General features: G+C 32.7%; 1 protein-coding gene across 9 annotated transcripts in view; it reads right to left on the bottom strand.

The window, feature by feature from the left end:
• The window catches only part of LOC145268799 (pre-B-cell leukemia transcription factor 1-like), an 814,729-nt gene that overhangs the window by 579,998 nt on the left and 212,279 nt on the right, over positions 1–22,452 (bottom strand). For 6 of the 9 annotated variants that reach the window (XM_080124424.1, XM_080124423.1, XM_080124420.1 and 3 more), the window contains exon 2: positions 3,925–4,002. The exons of the other annotated variants lie outside the window; for them this stretch is intronic. In XM_080124424.1, coding sequence (XP_079980550.1) covers positions 3,925–4,002 — 78 coding nt within the window. The remainder of the gene's footprint in view (positions 1–3,924; positions 4,003–22,452) is intronic. 9 annotated transcript variants of the gene reach the window in all.

Below are 22,452 nucleotides of genomic sequence, written 5' to 3' on the forward strand. Positions count from 1 at the left end.
TGGTTCTTTAAGTCCATGGCAAGAGACAGCTATTAGATGTAAGGTGATCCGAAACTTTCAGTGTATAATGTTTGATCAGCGCAATTAACGCAACGGCAAGTGACAGGGAAAAAGAGAAGGTTGACAGAAATAAATATTTGGAAGGTGAACAAAAAAGAAAAAAAAAATTGCCCCTTTTTTACTATTGAGATGCGAAACACTTAGTGCTGTCTAGAGACATACAACTCGGCCTGGTCAGCGGTAGATGCATATATTTATATGCATACATACGTGTGTGTGTGTGTGTGTGTGTGTGTGTGTGTGTGTGTGTGTGACAAATATCGTACTCTACATATGTAGGATATATATATGCAAGAGTTGACACAGGCATGCCTGTAAGTTTATGAGATTTAAGCCATTATACACGTACACATACATACACATTGTGTATATATATATATATATATATATATATGTGTGTGTGTGTGTGTGTATATATGTGTGTATGTAGGTAAATATACATTATATACATATAAGTGTGTATATAAATATATATATATATATACATATGTGTATATGTATATAAATATATATATACATATATACATATATGTGTATATGTATGTATATATATATACATGTGTGTATGCATGTATATATACATGTGTGTATATATAAATATATACACATACACACGTGTGTATATATATACGCATGTGTGTATATATATATATACACATGTGTCTATATATATATATACGTGTGTGTGTGTGTATATATACATACACGTATGTGTATATATACATACACGTGTGTGTGTATATATACATACACATGTGTGTGTGTGTGTGTATGTATATATATATATATATATATATATATATATATATATATATACACACACATATACATGTGTGTGTATATATGATAGCTTCCTTCAATTTTGACAGACTATGGATACCCACTATAAGGGTGCCCATCTGGGCCTAGCCAGGCTCAGCATTTCTTAACTTTGGTGTTTTGATTTGATACGTATATGTATATACCCTAATAGATATTTTAGTGAAGTCGAATACGTATGAAATTGAAGTCATACTATTTCTACATGTGTGTGTGAGTGTGTGTTTGTGATTTTAGTTTATACATGTATATAAATGCGTGTCTGAGATTGAACTTAAATATTTCTACTATTACAGAAAAGGAACTTTGTCTGTGTGTGTGTGTATGTGTGTCTCCGAGTTAGTTCCCTATTAATTCTTAAACGGGTGGACCGATTTTTTTTTAATATCACACAAATGTATTTTACGTGCCTAGCAGTGTTCTTAGATAGATTTTGTATCGGAATGTCATCGATAAATATCGATAATCAAAAACAATGTGATGAAAGCAGGAGCACCCGATTTTGACTAAAGTTAGCACTTTATACAGCCTAACATCACAAGTGCATTTGAGAAGATTTATTACCGCACAAGCAGAAATGCCCGGCAGTTAAAATCAACAGTAAGTTCTTTGATATGACAGGGGTTCGTTCGGAATTAATGTTTCTGCTTTGAGCACAATTGAAGTATGATACTTGACCTTTGTGGAGCTTCCTCCAGGTACATCGCGATGGGTCCCCAACTAGAGCAAGCAATCAATTGATCTGATTGAAAATAGACGATTTCACCGATTTCGTTTCACCGATGACAAAATATAAGAGGGTGAAGCATTGGTTGATGTTTATTAAATCTCGGGCAACGTCGGGTCTCACTGCTAGTATATATATATATATATATATATATATATATATATATATATATATAATTTGGAATAACATACAATATAGAAAAAATATAGGTAAAACTTGGTGGACAATGCGCTCTTTTATGGTTCTTGTAAAAATGGAACGGAAATTTATAATTTCGTTCCGTTTTAAATTCGGTACATTTTTACATTACGTCCAACTTTATAGGTTTTCGGATATGCTGACAAGGTTGTGGGTGTCTATTTCGAAAGCCATTCTTTACATGGAGAGGTTGGTGGGGTGTATTCCGAAGGCCGTTCTAAACATAGGGAGGTTGGGGTGGTTATTCATTGTAAAACATACCCGAAAACCTATAAAAGCCGACATTTCCAATGTGAACGGTGAGTTCGACTTATGTAAAAAAAAAAAAAAAAAAAAAAAAAAAAAAAAAAAAGTATATCAAATTGAGTTATTTTAAAAATTAAATTTCGTTTTTGGTAATAAAATTTTATTTTTATATAAAAAAATCTTTTGTTTATATATATATATATATATATATATATATATATATATATATATATATATATATATATATATATACAAACATTGATGGCTACATAAGTGCATACATGTTTCTGTAATCATCTGTGCTGGGGAGATTACGTCTTCAGGCCAAGAATTACTCTCGAAAACTCCTGGCCTGAAGATGTAATCGCCCCAGCACGGATGATTACAGAAACATGTATGCACATATGTAGCCATCAAATTTAAAATACCTGCTCTGTTTACTCATTGAGCACTGTTTGGTAGACACATGTTGTTTAATTGCATGTACTTCTAAGAAGCTAAACTCTACTGCCATTATATATATATATATATATATATATATATATATATATATATATATATATATATATATATAAATAAATAAAATGTTGGATAGAAGTCATATTTGTATTTGGTGAGTCAAAAGTAAATGGACAGTATATGGTAAATGTATCATTCATTACTATAGTGTTCATATATATATTCACAATTTTATAATTGCAATTATTTGACTTTAATCTGTGCTCTTTTTCCTTTGCAGATGATTGTTGCCTGTATACGAATTAATTTAATGTTTGCCTATGTCTGGCTCACCATATACATAGATTTTTTTCATCACCACTTATCAATGTCCAGAGACCACTCGAGGATAAGGGTTAAGAGTGTACAGTAGTCAATTGGACAATATAGTAATCGTTAGTAATGGAAATTTGATAAATTTGTGAACTTAAGTGGAACGGTTCATCAAGAACTTGTTTACGTTAGACTTGAAGACAATCAGATTATAGTCAGCTGGAAAGCAGGAAAACGGAAGACAATTCCACAGGTGTGCACTTCTAAGAAAGAAGCTTTGTTCATGGAATCTACGTTTAGGTTTAGGCACAGATAAAGAGTGGGGGGATTATTGATAGTGTTTTTAGCTAGACGAGTGTTTCTTGTGAAAGTTTGGCGAGGGGGGGGTCATAGATTGAAGCTCAGTCGAGCATTTGCCATGAAAATAACGATAAAGCAGAGACAAACTCGCAACATCTCTTCTGTGAGAAAGAGGTTGCAGGGAAGAGAAAAGGACATCTACGAGGCTACGAAGTCTATTTTGAACTCTATCAAGGTAGAACAGCTCCTGTCCAGATGTGGCAACAGTACTCCATCCTTGGACGTACCTGGCTAGTGTGTAGATAGAGAATTGCATTAACAGTGAGATATCTACTGGATGGATAGAAGGATCCCACCATTTTTCCAGCGACCTTGGCAACAGATTTGATGTACGTGTTCCATTTCAGATCAGGTGTAAAGGTCAAATAGATCAACTGTTATTTTTTATTAGCGATACAAGCAGTTTTGAAATGCTACCCAATTTTTGATTCCCAAGCGGTGAAGGGGTTACTTCCCCTTTCCTTTTGTTTTGCGTTGTCCTTTTTCTTTTTTCTTACAGGACGCATGTTTATTATAATTTTTTGTGTTATGTATTAAATATTAAAAAATAATATTTTTACGTGCATAAAATTTTATGCACATAAAAATATTTTAAACTATTTAAATATAAATATTCAATAAATAAATATAACTAAAAAAAAACGCATATCTAATCAGCTATAATTATTATATACGCTTATTTATTTAAACATACATACATACATACATACATACAAGCATACACACACCCACGTTTAATTTACCTTGGTTCAGCACTAGGCCAAATGGAGGTTGGAAGACTGTGTAGCGCCAATCTTCCATGTGGGGGAGGGTGTGCCAGCCTTGATAAAATAAAATAATCAACATTTAGAATTTGCTATCCGAGTTAAGAGAGGAGGGATGGAACTTCAGGCACCTGTTAGAGGAGGGGGAAGGGATAACGACGTTTGTCACCAAACAGGTTTATAGGTATACACAAACAGTTGTAAGTAGCCCCTCCCGAAACAGACGCTACTATTATGTGAAGACCCAGAACGTTTGTGGTTTTCAATCCTCTCATTATATTCTTCATCATCCAACCGAAAAATCCATTCATCTGATTAATCCAACTGCAAAGAAATGTTCTTTCCTTTTTTTTTTAATGTAATGTGTAAATATCTCCACTCGACCCTCTTATTATTTTTGCTAATGCACGAATGAGTTAGGCAACTACCTCGGACTTACCCCGCCGCCTGAAATGTATTCCGAAAAAATTCTTCACTGTAAATAAAAAAATAAAAAAGTCATCGGTGGGTGCATTATTGTTACTACAACTATTATTGTTACTCACTTGGAGTTCTCACACAGATCATCATTAGTGATCACTTATTGGCAACAACCATTAGTGTTTCCTGGAATCCGGGTGACAACAAGTATCTCTTGATTTCCAGTACTCTCCATAAGATTTGCAAATAAATTTGCGTTATAGAAACAGCCATTGACCTTCACTAGAACTTGGGTGGCATCAAGCCTCCTCAAGGTCTCAAACATCTTCGCACTTATCCAATCTGGTTAGTGCTTTCTGCCCTCAGTCTTTCCATCCTCCTTGACCCTTCACGACTATTTGGTGTGGCGCCAGTCAATGACGACACTATATTATTTTTTGCGTAGTTAACTGAGAGCGCAGACGGCTATATGCAAATACATGCGAAATGACGTCACTTATAAAGAAAAAAAAAACTATAAAAAAGGAAAAAATACGGATCTCGGAAGAGACATGGAGCACGGAGCGAAATAACGATTGAAAAGACGATCGTGCGGTGTGACATCACGGCCGTAACAATGAGGAAATACGTGTTGAGTTCTTTTCTATTCTTTGTCTATAATGCGACTGAGGCTACAGCGTGTTGGTTTCCGGAGAACGCTACACTTACAATTTATTATTATTACTATTAGATTATCAGAAATGATAATTTACATATGAAATGTTTAATTGACCTGATATATATATATATATATATATATATATATATATATATATATATATATATCAGTGATATATCTATAAAAATAGCGCAAGGGAACATTGGTAAATCATAATTTTTCTGTCATTTTTGAAGGTAGGTACTTGAAAAATAATTTTTAATTTGTATACCCTTGGTTTCACACCCGAGCGATTATCAGGCAACATAAAAGAAAATATCCCGTGGTTGTTTTAAAATATCTGCTGCCGTTACTTTAGACCGGAAGTACAAAAAGCACACATCAACGCATTTTTGTTTGTCTGATGAGCGCCCGTGCGTGAAACCACTGGTAATGACACAAAAAAAAAAAAAAAAAAAAAAAAAAAAAAACGCGCGTGCACACGCACACACATCAGTTATTCAATTATAATGCTCTATCTAAAAACGTAGTGAGCACCGTATATAAGTATACATCTGAATATTTAAGCCGGTTTTAAAACCCAAACTCACAAATGGGTCAACCAACAACCGGCTAAGTATTTTCTGAATGACTTCATCCAGAACTATATAGATATGGAAGACTCTACAGATAGGCTACAATGTGGTCAAGAGAGGATTATGATGGCTGCCCAATATGAAGACTTGATGACCAATGCTTTTAAAAAGTTGAGTGGTCTCAGCACTGACAACAAGTGCAGGTTTTTCCACACAGAAGTAGAGTGTACCCAGTAAACATAGCTATTAAACCCGACACAGTGACACAGGAACAAGAAGGAGAACGAAGCAACCCGAGCCTGAAGAGTCACAAAGTGGATGAAACACGGAATATTCAGTGAAGCTTAATCGTCATATATATTTTATAACTTACTAACTAGCTCTACCTACGTATTGAGTACTGTTGAAATAAATACTTAGTAAAGTTTACGCATAAATTTATACTTTCGTATATTAATTTTATGTGAGTAAATGAAGTAGTTTATTTATATATATATATATATATATATATATATATATATATATATATATATATATATATATATATATATATATATATATAACTTGTTTTATTTAGATACCCGCTATGGCAATACGTATGTATACCCACCACGCTTTATGTCAATATTTATATTAAAACTTATGAATTTTACAAGCGAGGTATTTATAAGTTCCTTGATAGATAGAATCAAATGATAGAGAGAAAAGGTCGGTATTGTTTTGAATACAAGGTTTTTTTTTTTTACATCGTCAAAACTTTTGCACCGAAGTGATAAATAAAAATTATATATATATATATATATAACACTCTTTTTACGAAATTTTCAGTTTATATTTCCAGTATTCACGTTTTCATGTTGGTATCTGGAGTCGCATTAATTTACTGGGAGAGGTGCACCCCTAGTCTTAGTTAAGATATGCATCTAGGAGAAGGTAACTCTGATGACGTCGGCAGCAGGACGTTGTATGGCCATGAAGGAGGATGAATCTCTAGCAGATCAATGGTTCTATGATATTAAGAGTTACGTTATTCGACTGCAGCTATGCGAGTGCTCTAAGGACAACGGATATGTGCAAACAGGCGAGTTAAATGCGCTGGGGAAGGTAATGTCAACCCAGCACATGTATTCTGCCAAGTTCAAAATCATGTGATGTCTTCAGAGGAAACGGACCAACAATGGACCGAAGCAGATAAAGAACACTAACCAGGATTTCATCATATGGAAAATGCTACGCACAAGGAGATCTGTATTTCTCTTACACTTGGTTTACCGGGTATATTGTTTTTGAAATTCTTTTTCACGAGTTCGATTGCTCCTATAATTGCTGAAATGATGGGCATCTTCCCAAGATTCCACTCATGTCGTATATAAGCCATTGGTATTACGTTACTTGTCTCAGTTCAGTTTAATCATTGGCGACACTGGCCAATACTAAGTTCCATATCAACATGCTCAGGTTTAATAGATCCGTTTTCTAGGTACGTGGCTCTATGAATGGCCAGGACTTGTTGCTGTTCTAGTTTTGCTCATCGTGGAGATATTTACGCATTCTACTTTGTGCCACATTCTATAGTAGTCGTCCCCCAACAGAACTTAGAGCTTCTAATTATAGTGAAGTGATTATCTTTTTAGCTAGTCTACAGAGCCTCCCACACTCTCTCTCTCACACCTTCTCTATCTCTCTTTATCTCTCCCTACCTCTCTCTCCCACCTTCTCTATCTCTCTCTCATATATGTGTGTATGTTCTGAAAAGCTATAATCACGCACGTGTTTTTGTCTATAATGTATTATTATATACATGATAATCACAATCTTAAAATGTCCATATTCCTATGTCCGTAGTGTATTTTAAAAAGCTATAATCAAGCAATAATAATAATAATAATAATAATAATAATAATAATAATAATAATAATAATAATAATCCCATGCAGAACGTGTCCATTATAAATCACATGGTTATGACAACATTCGTTCGTTATGATTCTGTAAATATAGTTAAAATTGAAAGGTAATATTCTGTGTAATATAGTCGTTCAGGCGGCTTCGTGGCTGGGTTCGAATCGTATGATTGGCAGGAAGAGTTATACTACACTGATGATTCCGTAAGCAGAAAACATTAGTCTGTAAGGTATAAATGCATAATTATATAAGATTTCGGGTTTGTATTACTGTACACATAGATTCGAAAAAGTTGTCAAAAAACAAATATATAACAAATAAATGTTATCAAAGGCAAGATAAGTTACTTTTCTACCAAACTGGATATAATTTTCGGGTTTTTATTCAATGTAACATGTTTATTCAGCTCGAAAAACATGCAGTGTTTACCGATGTATTGGAAAATTCAAAATGGCGGCCGACTATCTCTTAAACACGGTAAGTTCGGGAAAAGGTGTTACAAATAATAAACTAGACAAAATACTGTTAGAAATTCGCACAATATATATTACCGTGACATAGTTTGACAGATATTCGGTGTTTTTTTAATAGTATTTTGTCTAGTTTATTATTTATAGCACCTTTTCTCGAACTTACCGTGTTTAAGAGAGAGTCGGTCGCCATTTTGAATTGTCCAATACATCGGTAAACACTGCATGTTTTTCGAGCTGAATAAATATGCTACATTGAATAAAAACACAAAAAATATATCCAGTTTGGTAGAAAAGTAACTTATCTTGCCTTTGATAAGATTTATTTGTTATATATTTGTTTTTTGACAACTTTTTCGAATCTATGTGTACAGTAATACAAACCCAAGATTTCTTTTTCTCTTTTACGTTTTCTTATTGTTCTAATACATAGATAATTTTTTTATTTAATTTTATTATCTTATATATATATATATATATATATATATATATATATATATATATAAATATTGCAAACATACAATACATGTTTATTGCGAGAAGAATATCCGTCAAAAACAACTTTACACCACGTTTACGTTATGACGGTTAAAATACATTGTCGTAAATGTTTGATACTTGTGAAGTTTGCAGACCATTATTTAGAAAGCCATTCTTAACATGGGTCGGGGGCTTTATTACCTAGTGTGTATTTTCATCTAACAATTTAATAAACAGAAGATACCATAAAAACTTACGTTCTCAAAATAGCTCGGTCCGTAAACTGCACAAGCACCAACTTTGATATGCGAAAACACTTTTAGATTTTGTTTGCTGACTTCTATAAGAAAATACATGCATCAAGTTATATGCATACACGCACGCATACATACAAATATATACATACATGCACGCACGCACAAATATATACATACACACATATACTCACACACATATAAACAAGGCGTGTATGTATATAAATACACACCACGTGCGTGCATTTTTATAACGAAATAAATACGGAATAATCAAAATTAAATATTTGATTGTATAATGTTTCATATATATATATATATATATATATATATATATATATATATATACGCGTGCGTGCATTTGCAAGGAATGGCTTGGTCATTGTCAAACTTGTTGATTTAATATGATGTATACATTTATTGACCGGAAAGGCCTGGTGTACATTTGACAAACGATATTTGTATTGACATAAATTATATGCGTGTGTATTTTTCTTTGATTTTCTTTCATATGGCACAAGGCAGGTGTATAAAAACGGGCGCCCAATAAGGAATATTGGAATCCTTTAATAAATCTAGATGTGTAAGACAAAACGGAAGAAAGAAATCTCGGATGCGAGTGAATATTAAATAATTGATGATATTTTAGCATCATATTGGAATCGACAAAAACACATATGCACTTAAAATTATACTTTACTTGTATGTATATATATATATATATATATATATATATATATATATACGTTTTATTTTTTATTACCGTATCTTTCTGTTAAGTTACATTTTTTTTCGGCTACACGGCCGTTTTTTTTTTTTGGCCGTCTGTAGCGTCCTCAGACTTTTACAGAAATGTTCGCTATTTTGGGATGAAAGAGCAAACATTTCTGTAAAAGTCCGAGGACGCTACAGACGGCAAAAAAAAAAAAACGGCCGTGTAGCCGAAACAATAATGTAACTTAACAGAAAGATACAGTAATAAAAAATAAAACGCATATTTGCTCTACAACAGTATTGAGCACTTTCCTCAGTTTTTTTAATTACCATCTCCACTCATATATATATATATATATATATATATATATATATATATGCGTATTATATATATATATATATATATATATATATATGCGTATTATATATATATATATATATATATGCGTATTATATATATATATATATATATATGCGTATTATATATATATATATATATATATATATATGCGTATTATATATATATATATATATGCGTATTATATATATATATATATATGCGTATTATATATATATATATATATATATATATGCGTATTATATATATATATATATATATATATGCGTATTATATATATATATATATATATATGCGTATTATATATATATATATATATATATGCGTATTATATATATATATATATATATATGCGTATTATATATATATATATATATGCGTATTATATATATATATATATATATGCGTATTATATATATATATATATATATATATATGCGTATTATATATATATATATATATATATATATATATATGCGTATTATATATATATATATATATATATATATATATATATATGCGTATTATATATATATATATATATATATATATATAATACGCATCAGGTGCGCTTGAAAGCCAAATATATGCGTATTATATATATATATATATATATATATATATATATATAATACGCATCAGCTGCGCTTGAAAGCCAAATTACAACGCAATATTACCAAAATAAAGAAGGACAAAATACAACCGCTGAGATACAACGCGCGGATCTTTACTAACTGGCATGTTTTTCTCTAACTTTACAACATGGCAAGAAAGAAGAAGAAAAAAAAAGAAAAAAAAAAACAAGATGTACAAAATACTGAGGATGGAGTTTGACTCCGAAAAATATTCAAATTATAAATTACAAACAAGTAAAATATTTGTTTATTTTCGTAATATTGCGTTGTAATTTGGCTTTCAAACGCACCTGATGTGTATTTTATTCAAATAAAATCAACAATTCTGTAATTTAACTCACACCCATGACATATATATACAAGCCTGTGCTATCAGCTAGACCAAAACATACAACTCTCCACCTTCATTCCTTAGCCTCTAAGTCATGCTCAAACGCATATATGACATACATCTAAAATTTCAAGTATTTAGACCCAAAATTGGTAGAGGAGTTTGGTAGAGTCTGTAAAGGTCAACTCTTTCAACTTTGACTTATTGGCAGCCAAATTTTCGCCAAAAAACTGATTAAAAAGCTAGCTGAATACCCTTTATGTAAAATTTCAAATATTTAGACCCAAAATTGGCTGAATAGTTTGCTAGAGACCGCAAAGGTCAAATCTTTTTAACTTTGACCCCTTGGCAGCCAAATTTCCGGCCACAAATCGATTAAAAAGCTTGCCCTATGTCTGAATACACTTTATGTAAAATTTCAAATGCGTAGACCAAAAATTGGCTGCATAATTTCGTAGAGACCGCGGAGATCAATTTTTTAAACAATTTAATCCCAATTTTAACCCCTTAACATTTGTTTTGGACTCAAACCAAATTAAAAAGTTTGTCCAAAGAACCTCCATCTAAAATTACAAGTTTTTAGACTCAAAACTGGCGGAAGAGTCTGGTAGAGTTTTCAAAGATAAAATTGTTGAACTTTGACTCCTTGACAGCCAAATTTCTGGCCGAAACCCGATTAAAAAGATTTTCCCAAAAAGAGCACGGTTATTAATTATATTTTTCAATAATTATCTATATATGAATAGGATTCTTTTTATAAATAATTTTACCAAGAATAAGTGTTGGGTTTGGTTCCACTAATAGCTGAATAAACTCATATATATATATATATATATATATATATATATTCTTCATGAATTCTGGTTTCAGTTTCGATTCAAGCTAATGCACCCAAGTCACATAGATAAATATATTTTTTTTATTTTGGAAATCACACCTTTATAATGTACAAAAACTGATTGAAAATTGATTATAATAATATATAAGAAATCTGCATGAATTAAAATATCATATTTAAGCGTATTTTACGCTGCTAGCTTAGATAAATACTTTTGCAGTTTTAAGAAAAGAGCTACAATAATATCAGAGCGTCTCCATTTACGCTAAACATCCACAGAATGCCTACATCAATATATTACATATAAAAGAGACCACTGTGGAATTTCCACAGGTCCCGCTAGTTTTAATGAATAAAAAATGTAACTCAAAATACTATCACGATTAAATCCACTATAATGAATGTTGGGTTTTCTGAAATAAGCTAGATATTTTAATATTTTATTCACAGTTGAAAAAAAAAATAATAATTTAATCGTGAGGGTTCGAAATCTGAAAGGAAATTGGAAGTCTTTAAACTATCGAATGAAAAGTCGATTTTTTCCGTTGCTTAATTTTCAGTGCATCACAGGCAAAACCATATGCTGATGTAGACTCGTGTATCCATCCTCGAGTGGATCTTGTCCTCGACTAGTATCTACGTTATAAAAAAAAAGTAGAGACAAACTACAAATCATAACCTATTTTCTTTGAAGAAATCGGGGATTTCCACGAACATTTCGAATAAAATAGCAATAAAAGAATTTACGATAGAAGAGCGAGATATCGATTTGTGATCGATATCTTCACGTTGTCGTCGTTACTGTAAGAAACATTAATATCAAATTGAGAAAACAAAGATTATTTGCCGGCAATCGAAGATATGTCTACCAATCAATCACAAAGGTCTAATCATGTCACAAACATAAAAACATATCACACACACACACACACATATATATATATATATATATATATATATATATATATATATATATATATATATTCGTGTTGGGTCGATTAATCGGAATGGAGAATTGGACAAATTGGAAATTTTGGGGGTATCGGAAAAATTTGTGCCTATTTTCCGATGCCAACAACGATTCTTTTAATTGGCTTTTTTTATTTGATTTTCTTTAAAGGAAAATATTCTACCGCTGATAGCAAAACTAAAATAGTGAATATCTATTGATTTTAACCTATTAGTAGAACTAAAATCGATAGATCTTCCCTCACACGTGTATACTTTTTTTATTTTTTTCGGTAATGGTGAAAAATAACTTCATAGCTTAATATGTAGGGATTTAGAAAGAATCGGAATCGGTAATTCAATACAGAATCGGTAAAAATACTGGAATCGACCCATTCCTTATATATATATATATATATATATATATAACTATTTCATTTATTCACATAAATTTACTATACGAAATAAAATGCATGTCCATTGGCTGGTAGGAAGGGGCGCGGTGGATACTAGAAAGCTGATTGGCCAACTAGTAATCCTCAACATGTATAAAAACAAGAAGCAACGACAGAATTCGCGCATAAGCCTGACGAATCCTATAGTTGGATGAAACGCAGAATATTCAGTGTAGCTTGATCGCCATATATATTTTATAAATTACTATATATATATATATATATATATATATATATATATAATTTTGCAGAGTCGCGATACTGGATATGCTAATGTTTCGGAAAAATGGTCGGTTAAAAACGGAAGTCCTCGTCAGGCGACTTCATAAATGGTTACTTTACCACAGAAGAAACCAGTCCTCGTTTAGAGAATTCGTTTCTTCCATGAAAAACAACATTGTCCAAAACATTAGCATATTCAATATCGCGACCATGCAAATTTGTTTATATCAATAAGAATATATCTTGCTCTTCTTTTATTGAGCACTCTTAATAATCTCATTTAAATCTATTAGTCATCATTCTTGAATACTTATAACCTGGTTATATATGTTATTCACAAAGAGATTATTTCGGTGCGGCTAAACAAATAAGTGCTTCAAGCCAGGATCGAAACGTGAACGTCGAGCTGACAGTCGACGCTTCTAACGGCTATGTTATCGTCCAACATTTGAGAAATCTTAACGTAAACCTTGTTAAGTTCCGGAGAGCTCTAATTATTTTTACGCAATGATCAATACAGTATCTCACTCATATATTAAGATATATTAAGGGGTAGAACAAAATAATTGAAACACCTTGTAAATTTTGCCGCTTTGTGTTGTTAGTGTTTTAAACTATAAAAATTGAAAAATTACTAAAATGTTGGTTTCACGTTTTCAGCAAGATACGGGTCTTTCTGGGGCGGTCACAGGAATGTCTACAGGGCTCCTAGGAGGGAAAAATGTACTGGCGTAAGACCTTTCTTGCCCCCAACCCCTTTCCAACACTGGTCATATTTAGATAAATCAGTTGCACTATATTATATGTTCTGAAAAGAATTAAGGTGTTTATTTAGAATTACATTTGATTAAAAAATAAACATATAGACACACACACATACGTACACTTTTTCTACAGCGTCGAATGATTCGAGGTCGCTTGATGGAGTCTCATTGACTGAAACAGATAGCTGTTTGTAACGACCAAATGTAACTGTTTACTTTCGAATAAATTATATATATATATATATATATATATATATTGGAATAATCGAATCGGAAAAATGGGAGCTTTTGGGATATCGGAATCGGTATTGAAATCAGAAAGATTTGATCGTATTTTCCGATGCCGAAACCGATTCCTTAAATTATCTTTTTTATTTTATTTTGGTTTATTAAACACTCCCACTACTTGTAGTAATAATAGAATAATAAATATTTATTGATTTAAACTTCCAGTAAGACCAAAATTTCTAGATCATCCCCATCACAAGTGTTTTTACGTTTGAGAAAAAAATAGGCACATCTAATATGCGTTTTTATGGTAATCGGGACAAAATAAAACTTTTATAGTTAAATATTTAGAGATTTATAAAGAATCGGAATCGGTAATTGTATCTGAACCGGGGAAAATATTGGAATCGTCCCATCACTAATATATATAGAAAGAGATGGATGGCTGAATGGGATGAATGGAGAAATACCTGATAAATAAATATGTGGGTATTTCTGGATGCAGAAAACTGGAATTATGAAAAGAAATTGAAGACAATATTTGCAGTATTTATCTTTAGTTAACTATTGAAAATAGTTAAGGTCCTGGATATGACCTTAACTATAGCCGATGGTGAGGCCCCAGCTTGTGAGCTTTGAGGAGTGTAGAGCCATCCTTTCATTGCCATTGCTTCCAGGTCAACTCTGACATGGAGTGGTAGTATGTTAGAGTTTCAACTATGGGTTAAATTTTTAAAAATTGAAAAAAAAACAAAAAAAACAAAAAAAAAACAAATATATTCTATTAAAATATTGTTTTTCAAAATCACTGGATTCGGCATTAAATAATCTGAAAAGGGTTGATATGCCGTAAAACAAAAACAACCAACTAAATTAATAGTTAAAAAAAAATACTATTACATGCAATATCAGTGAATACCAGACTTGCTATTACTATTTAATAAATTCTGTACGATAGGCCACTTCTTATATTTCACGTTTGATTTGAGAGCTATCACTGGTGGTCTTTGATCTTGACGCCCCGATATATTCGTGACTTTCTACGCCCCTCGGAGAACGTCTACACCAGGGAGCCACGCTCATTGAACGCACGAGAACTAAAAAACAGCCTTGACACCATCGTCATAGACAACAACAAGGTTATTAGATGCGTAAACAGATTTTCTGTATGCAGGAAATAAAATAAATATAATTATATTTACTCAGTGTAACTTATTTTATCACGGGATATATAAAAAAAAAAAAAAATGAAAATCAAGTAAGGTGCTCCTCTCCCAATTCACTCGAGGGCCGGATTTGGCCAGCGAGCAGGAGGTTGCCAACCCCTGGTCTATACACTTGTATACAAGTATGCGCGTCTATTTGACATATCTAACTTATCCAGCAAATAAAGAGAGGGAAAAATATGAAACGTGCGTGTTTCAAACCCAATAGAAATATGGCGCCAAACACCTTCTCATTTTCTCGATTCGGGCTGACGACTTTTCGTCCGACCCAGCAGACTAAATAATATCAAATGTTCGTCACTCTTCGTTGCTTTTCCAAACATCGACAGTCGAAAGGCTTGATTTTTATTTTTTTTACGGCATATCAATCCTCTTGCGAGTCATTTAATGTCGAATCCAGTCATTTTTTTAGAAGAAAGAAGGAAGAGATAGGAAACAGATGGACACAGAGGGAGAGAGATGAAGAGAAAGCGAGGGAGAAAGAATAAAAAAATATATTTAAACTCTACTAATTTCTTCACTGGGCAACGCCAGTTAACCCTAACAGTAATTAAAAAAAGGGGGGAGTTAAAAGAAAAGGCAATAGAATGAAAAAAAAAAATCAGACGAGAATTAAATTATGAAATCAAATAAAAGAACAAATATTTTTTTAAATAAATAAAATAGAAAAAAGAGAGAGAGGAAGAGAGGGGGAGAGGAAGATAGACGATGAATAGAAAGAAAGAGAGAGAAATATATATCATTAGTTTACAGTTCAAATCCACAACATTTATATATTTATATTTTTACTTTAGACATAGTTTATTTTGCCTTACGCATGTTTCGTAGAATGGCGTACGCATACCAAACAACTTAGAGTTAATATTGTCTTCAGAAAAAAAAAAAAAAAAAAAAAAAAAAAACAGTTCACCAGTTTTCTGTAAAACAAAATAAAATATATAAGAAAATATTTAAAAAAATCGGTGCAAAAGTGCGAAAATTAAAGAAATGGGATTTATCAGGTGAATGTCGAACGACGGCATTATAAATATGCATGCGTTACGCAATAGCTAGTGGTTCGTGTTTTAATTTTTAGCCTTGCAGCAAACATGTCTTCATATCTAAGACATTAACGTCAAAAGAAAAAGTAAATCGTAAGCTAAACATTTTGGTTTGGATTCTCGGGGGTGGGGCACGAGCCATTTTTTTTTTTTTAAACTTTTAATTAATAACTATATATTGGGTCTAATATGATAAGAAATACGAAATCTGCATTAATCAAAATATCATTTAAGCGTATTTTATGACCGGACAATGCCGGGCGGCCTGCTAGTGTTATGCAGCTTATGATCTGCATTTCTTTTCACCGACTTTTCTCATCTTTAAACCAAGGAAAATAAAATCTCTAATCGCTTGTTTTGTTTCCAAGGAACATATAAACTGTTTCTGATGCACCCTACCAATAATAAAAAAAAAATTTTTTTTAAATGTTTTGTTTAGTGTTTTTTCGCCATTCAACGAAACACGTGTAAGCCAATAAAATATTATGAATGAAAAATAACTATATATTTGAACGTTCTGTAGACACACACACACACTAATATATATATATATATATATATATATATATATATATATATATATATATATATATATATATCGAGAGAGAGAGAGAGAGAGAGAGAGAGAGGTGGGGAGAGGGGGTGTAAGTCGTCGGAGCTAATTAAGGAATGGCGCGCTCACGAAAACGTTCTAGCGGAAACCACAAGTCGCCGCTAGCACGAAATCGTCGCAGAAATATGAACAACAACAACAACAAAAGAAGATTTCGGTGAAGAGAAAGATCGTTATTGTCTTGCGACACACGTGAATCTGCCGAGCGAAGACAATGCGACAAGTATTGGCGAAAGCCGAGTCAGCGAGAAAGAGATGCGTTTAAAACTTCCCGTCACTTTTCAGGTTAATATTGGCGGACTTCAACATGAACAAAATGAGTGGGGACGGATAGAGTAATGAATTATCCCTACTTGCCCCTCTCATTATATATATATATATATATATATATATATATATATATATATATAGTCTTGGAATTTTTTTAACCTAACTATATAAAAAAACTTATTTAATTTTTATATTTTTTATCATTCGTTAGAATACTATTTAGTCAGTAAGTCATTAATCACCTGCAATCAATTCTTTCTCGAATTCACTATAGTACTAACGGTAATTTAAGGGATCATCAGTTATTTACCATGAAACACTTATATATATATATATACACATACACATACACACACACAGGGTGTCCACAAAGTCTGGCTACATTATGTAGCCAGACTTTGTGGACATATATATATATACACACACACACACACACACACATACACAGGGTGCCCACAAAGTCTGGCTATAATGTAGCCAGACTTTGTGGACACCCTATATATATATATATATATATATATATATATATATATATATATATATATTTGGAGTTCAATTATGTAGAATTACAACAAAATTTATTGTTTCCCAAAGGAGTACAAATAATTATTAATTTTTTTTTTTCTTAATCCATGAATTTTCAATGAATGGCTCATCTCATCGGAGGAAAGGTTATTAGCAAAATAGATGTGGGTAATTATAGATTTGGCTGATTAGCATATAAATTGAAAATTAAAATTAAAAATTATATTTCTTTCTTGGGCAGAGCACTTTCAGTAAATTATTTCGCCTGTTGCATACTTAGCGCAATGCGAAAAACTTTGTAAATAAACACGCAAACGGAACACTTCAAAAGTAGCGATCAACTGTTTATATACAGGCATTTGAAGATATAATTTACGAACGCTGACCTGTCATAGACGTGCGTCTGAAGCAGAAATGTGTCATTGAATTCTTGGCAAACATGCATTGCGAATGGTAGTGATATGTAAAAAAAAAAAAAATTCTGTAGCATAAAATATCGCTTGTTTTAATGACACCACTCCTGTTTTCGTATCTCTTTAACTTTTTGACATAAAAAAAAACAAAAGAATTTACTTTTGGAACTACTCTCGTATGTGTTAATTTACTTCTGCCAGCTATTAATTTTCATTGCATACATTAAACAATGTCTGAATACCCTATATACCAAATTTCAAGTCTGTATATCAAAAATTCGTTTATTATATATAGGTTGAGAACTGTCACACACATTCAAACTTTTATAGATATACTCGCAAGCAGCCGGTGTTGCCCGGTCCTAAAATACGCATAAATACCATCTTTTAATTTATACATAAACTGAGATATATGCACGCGTGTATTATTTTTCTTTCTAAACCGTTTATTTCTTGTAAGTAAAAAAAAAAAAAATACTCGAGTTGAGATCGAAACCAAAACCCAAAGACAATGAGTCAGGTACGATTACCATTTGTCCAGCGTGACACACTCTTTAAAAGATGTTTTCAAACCGACTTATACTTAACAAAGGAATCTGTAATGTGAACGATTCACGCATGCGCCATTGTGAAACAATTAGCAAATAGATCAAAATATGACAACTTTCATATAACTATTTTTCAATTTTGACCTCCTTTTTCCGGATGAAAACCGATCAAAAGGGTTTCCACATGTCTGAATACCCTATGTACCAAATTTCAAGTCTGTAGATCAAAAAATTCGTTGAGTATATAGGTTGAGAAGTGTCCTCTCACACACATTCTTACTTTCATAGATAAGGTGAATCTGTATAGCTTATTCTATCGTTATGTCTTCATTTAATTCAGATTGTGTTTATCCGTTACACCTCTGCACTGTGTTGCTTTCTATAAACGTTGTTTATATACACACATTAAACAATGCTTCAAGCACACTCCATTAACCTCGTAGATATATTAATGTTTTAATAGCAAATATTAATTATTTATCCATAAATGGGTGCGTCAGAATCGGAGATGGGTCATTGAATTCTTCAGAAAAGTGCACTGTAAATGATGGTGACTATGTAAAAAAAAAAAAAAAAAAAAAGTTTTGTCGCACGAAATATCGCTCGTTCTATTTATATTACTCCCGTCTTCATAGCTCTTTAACTTTTTGAATTAAAAAAAAAATAGAAGGCTTTACTTTCTGGAACTACTGCTCTTCGGGCCAAGATCAAAGTGTAGTATCTGTTCTTCAAATGCTGCACTTCGATTTCTTGTTTTCTGTCAGTGAAGGAGAAATCCTTCACGACCGAGACAATTTTTATTTTTGTTCATTTTTCACCACGTTAAAAAAACACCCCTAGTGTCTAACTCTGTCCTGCGGGGAGGCATTGTAAATAGGAACTCTAGTATGTGTTAAGTTGCTTCAGTTTGGATCGATCCGCGACACCTCTCTATTGTGTTGCCTTCTATTAATTTTCATTTATATATACACACTAGCAGGGCTACCCGGCGTTGCTCGGGACCGTATAAACAATGAAAAAACAAAAGCAGATATTGAACATATGTTTTATTCTTAGGGGAGAGGAATCTTTCATCTCAAGTTTTAGCGTTACAAACAAACATTTGTCTTTTATATATATAGATAATGACAGGTTTTTTGGGGGCCCCCCTCGAAGATAACTGATCAGTTGACCAACTTCTAGTGGTCCGTTTGACGTGAAATTTCGATATTTGTCATCCGGGTGATGGGGCTTCGATATGATACCAAATTTGTCAAGTTTGGTTCCGTCTTTCAAAAGTTTTAGCGTTACAAACAAACATACATACATACATACACACAGACGTTTGGCTTTTATATATATAGACTACACAATGCTTCAAACAAACTACATTAACCATTTGTATTTATTAATGTTTTAATAGCAACTATTAATTATTTATTCACTAATGGATAATTATCGTCTCATGTTTGTTTCATAATATTCATCGTTAATTATTTCATGTGGGTGTATATGACAAAGTAATTATTTGTTAATGTGTTTAAATATAAATTCTAACTTTTTCTTTTTTTACTTAATTTTCATTGCAAATTTGTTTTACATGAGGCGTGATCTTTTAAACCCATTTTCACCCCCCAACCAAGTCATTTTGCATCTTGGAACGTAAGGGGTTACTGTTATTTGGGACTGTCAAACAGGAAACTACGGAGAGTTGAGTAGCGAAATGTCTGTTTACATTACACTTAACCTTTTGCTGGTTAGTGCAGTCGGGGAAGCAGGAAACAGGAAGGAAATTCCAAAGTATAGCAGTCCGAGGGAAGAAACGGACGACGTAGGCAATAAGGACCCCAACAACTTTCCCTGCGAAGAAAGAAACAAAAGGATAGATTTCGGTTGACACCGGCTTGACCTTGACCTTCGCGTACATACATCGCCTCTAGCAGGTTTTCGCAACAAGATTGCGTTTTTTTTTAAAAATATATTTACACAACTTTAATTAAACTTTGGATTGATATTTTATTAATAATTAGCCTGGGTGCCCGGCGTTGCCCGGGTGTTTGGAGGTGTGTGTTTAGCAAAAGAAAAAAAAAAAGTGGTAGTAGGCAGGCAGGCTGGAACCCGTATTACGAAGGAGGCAATGAACGTGAAAAAAAAATTTTTAAATAAAAAAAAAACCTGACGTCTTTGCTGTTGCACCCATCGCCAAACCGGAAGTGACGTAAGTTTTAATTAAGGCTAGACAATCGAGGATGATATATATATTATTCCTTAATTGGAATTTTTTATTTTGAGATGAGCATTTTATGTTAATTTTATTTTTATTTCGGACTATTAGTCTCATCTTTATTAGTTGTTGTTGTTTTTTTAATCTTTTTTATTGGTTCACAACGTTTCGGCCAACTTCCTCTGGCCTTCGTCAGGTGGTAACCGCGACGGATAGGTGAGACGACAACAACTACGGATGGCAGTGATGGCTGAGAATGCAGTTAGGAGATTCGAAGTTCCTATCCGTCGCGGTTACCACCTGACGAAGGCCAGAGGAAGTTGGCCGAAACGTTGTGAACCAATAAAAAAGATTAAAAAAAACAACAACTAATAAAGATGAGACTAATAGTCCGAAATAAAAATAAAATTAATCGAGGATGACTTTTGAAAATATCGGCGAAAAAAGCGACTTCTCGCTGTAGACATACATACATACATACATTTAAATAGACAGGTGAGATTTATATTATAGACTAGCGGGGGTGCCCGGCGTTGCCCGGGTGTAAAAGGAAAAAGAAAAAAGACTTGGTAAGGAGGTAGGCTCAAACCCAAAGACTTGAGGCGACAAGCCTGACAACTTACCACGATGCTACGCAGACAGAGAAGTGAGGAAGGGTGAAATCAAACGTTTAAAAAAGCAGGTGGTTAAACGAACGTAAACGTTTTATAGGTCAAACATCACGCCATAGTAGTAGTAGTAGCAGCAGTAGAGAAAACGAAATCACAGCGCGAATTTTGTAACATCAAAGTCTCTGAAAGAAAAGATACAGATGACGTCGTTTCGTAAATCAGACATATTATAATCTTGGAAGTATATAAAAAGTTCTAAGAAAGAGTGACCCCCCCCCAATAAAAGCCTTTGGCGGACATCCGAAAAAATGAACACATCCACCAACGCACACGTTTTCGCTTTTATATTATAAATAATAATAATAATAATAATAATAATAATAATAATAATAATAATGAGTTATATTATTTATTTGTGATCCGGATTGCTTTTTTTACAGAGGCGATGTGTGTGTGCACAGGTCAAGGCTACCCTGGTATCGACCAAAATATGCACTTTTGTCTCTGTACATTAAAGTCGGCTAGGGTCCTTATTCCCTACTTCACCCAAAGAAACTCTTAGAGTAGAAAGCTTCCCGATATCTGCGGAATCTCTACAGTGAAGGGGTGGAATTTTGATGCTTTTTTCAATCATTTCCTTAAATGTGTAATTCCTTTTTTTTCCTCTCGTGTCTGTTATACAGCACGGTGTCATCAACAAATATACCCACCTCAGACACAGTTTTATCAGGAATGTCGTTTATGAATATGTTATGGTTTTGTGCAGTTCTAGGAGGTCAACCCTCTCAGGCTTTACCATCTCT

Source organism: Euprymna scolopes, chromosome 44 (assembly GCF_053919585.1).
Source record: "Euprymna scolopes isolate OS-2025 chromosome 44, ASM5391958v1, whole genome shotgun sequence".
In the NCBI taxonomy this organism is placed as follows: domain Eukaryota; kingdom Metazoa; phylum Mollusca; class Cephalopoda; order Sepiida; family Sepiolidae; genus Euprymna; species Euprymna scolopes.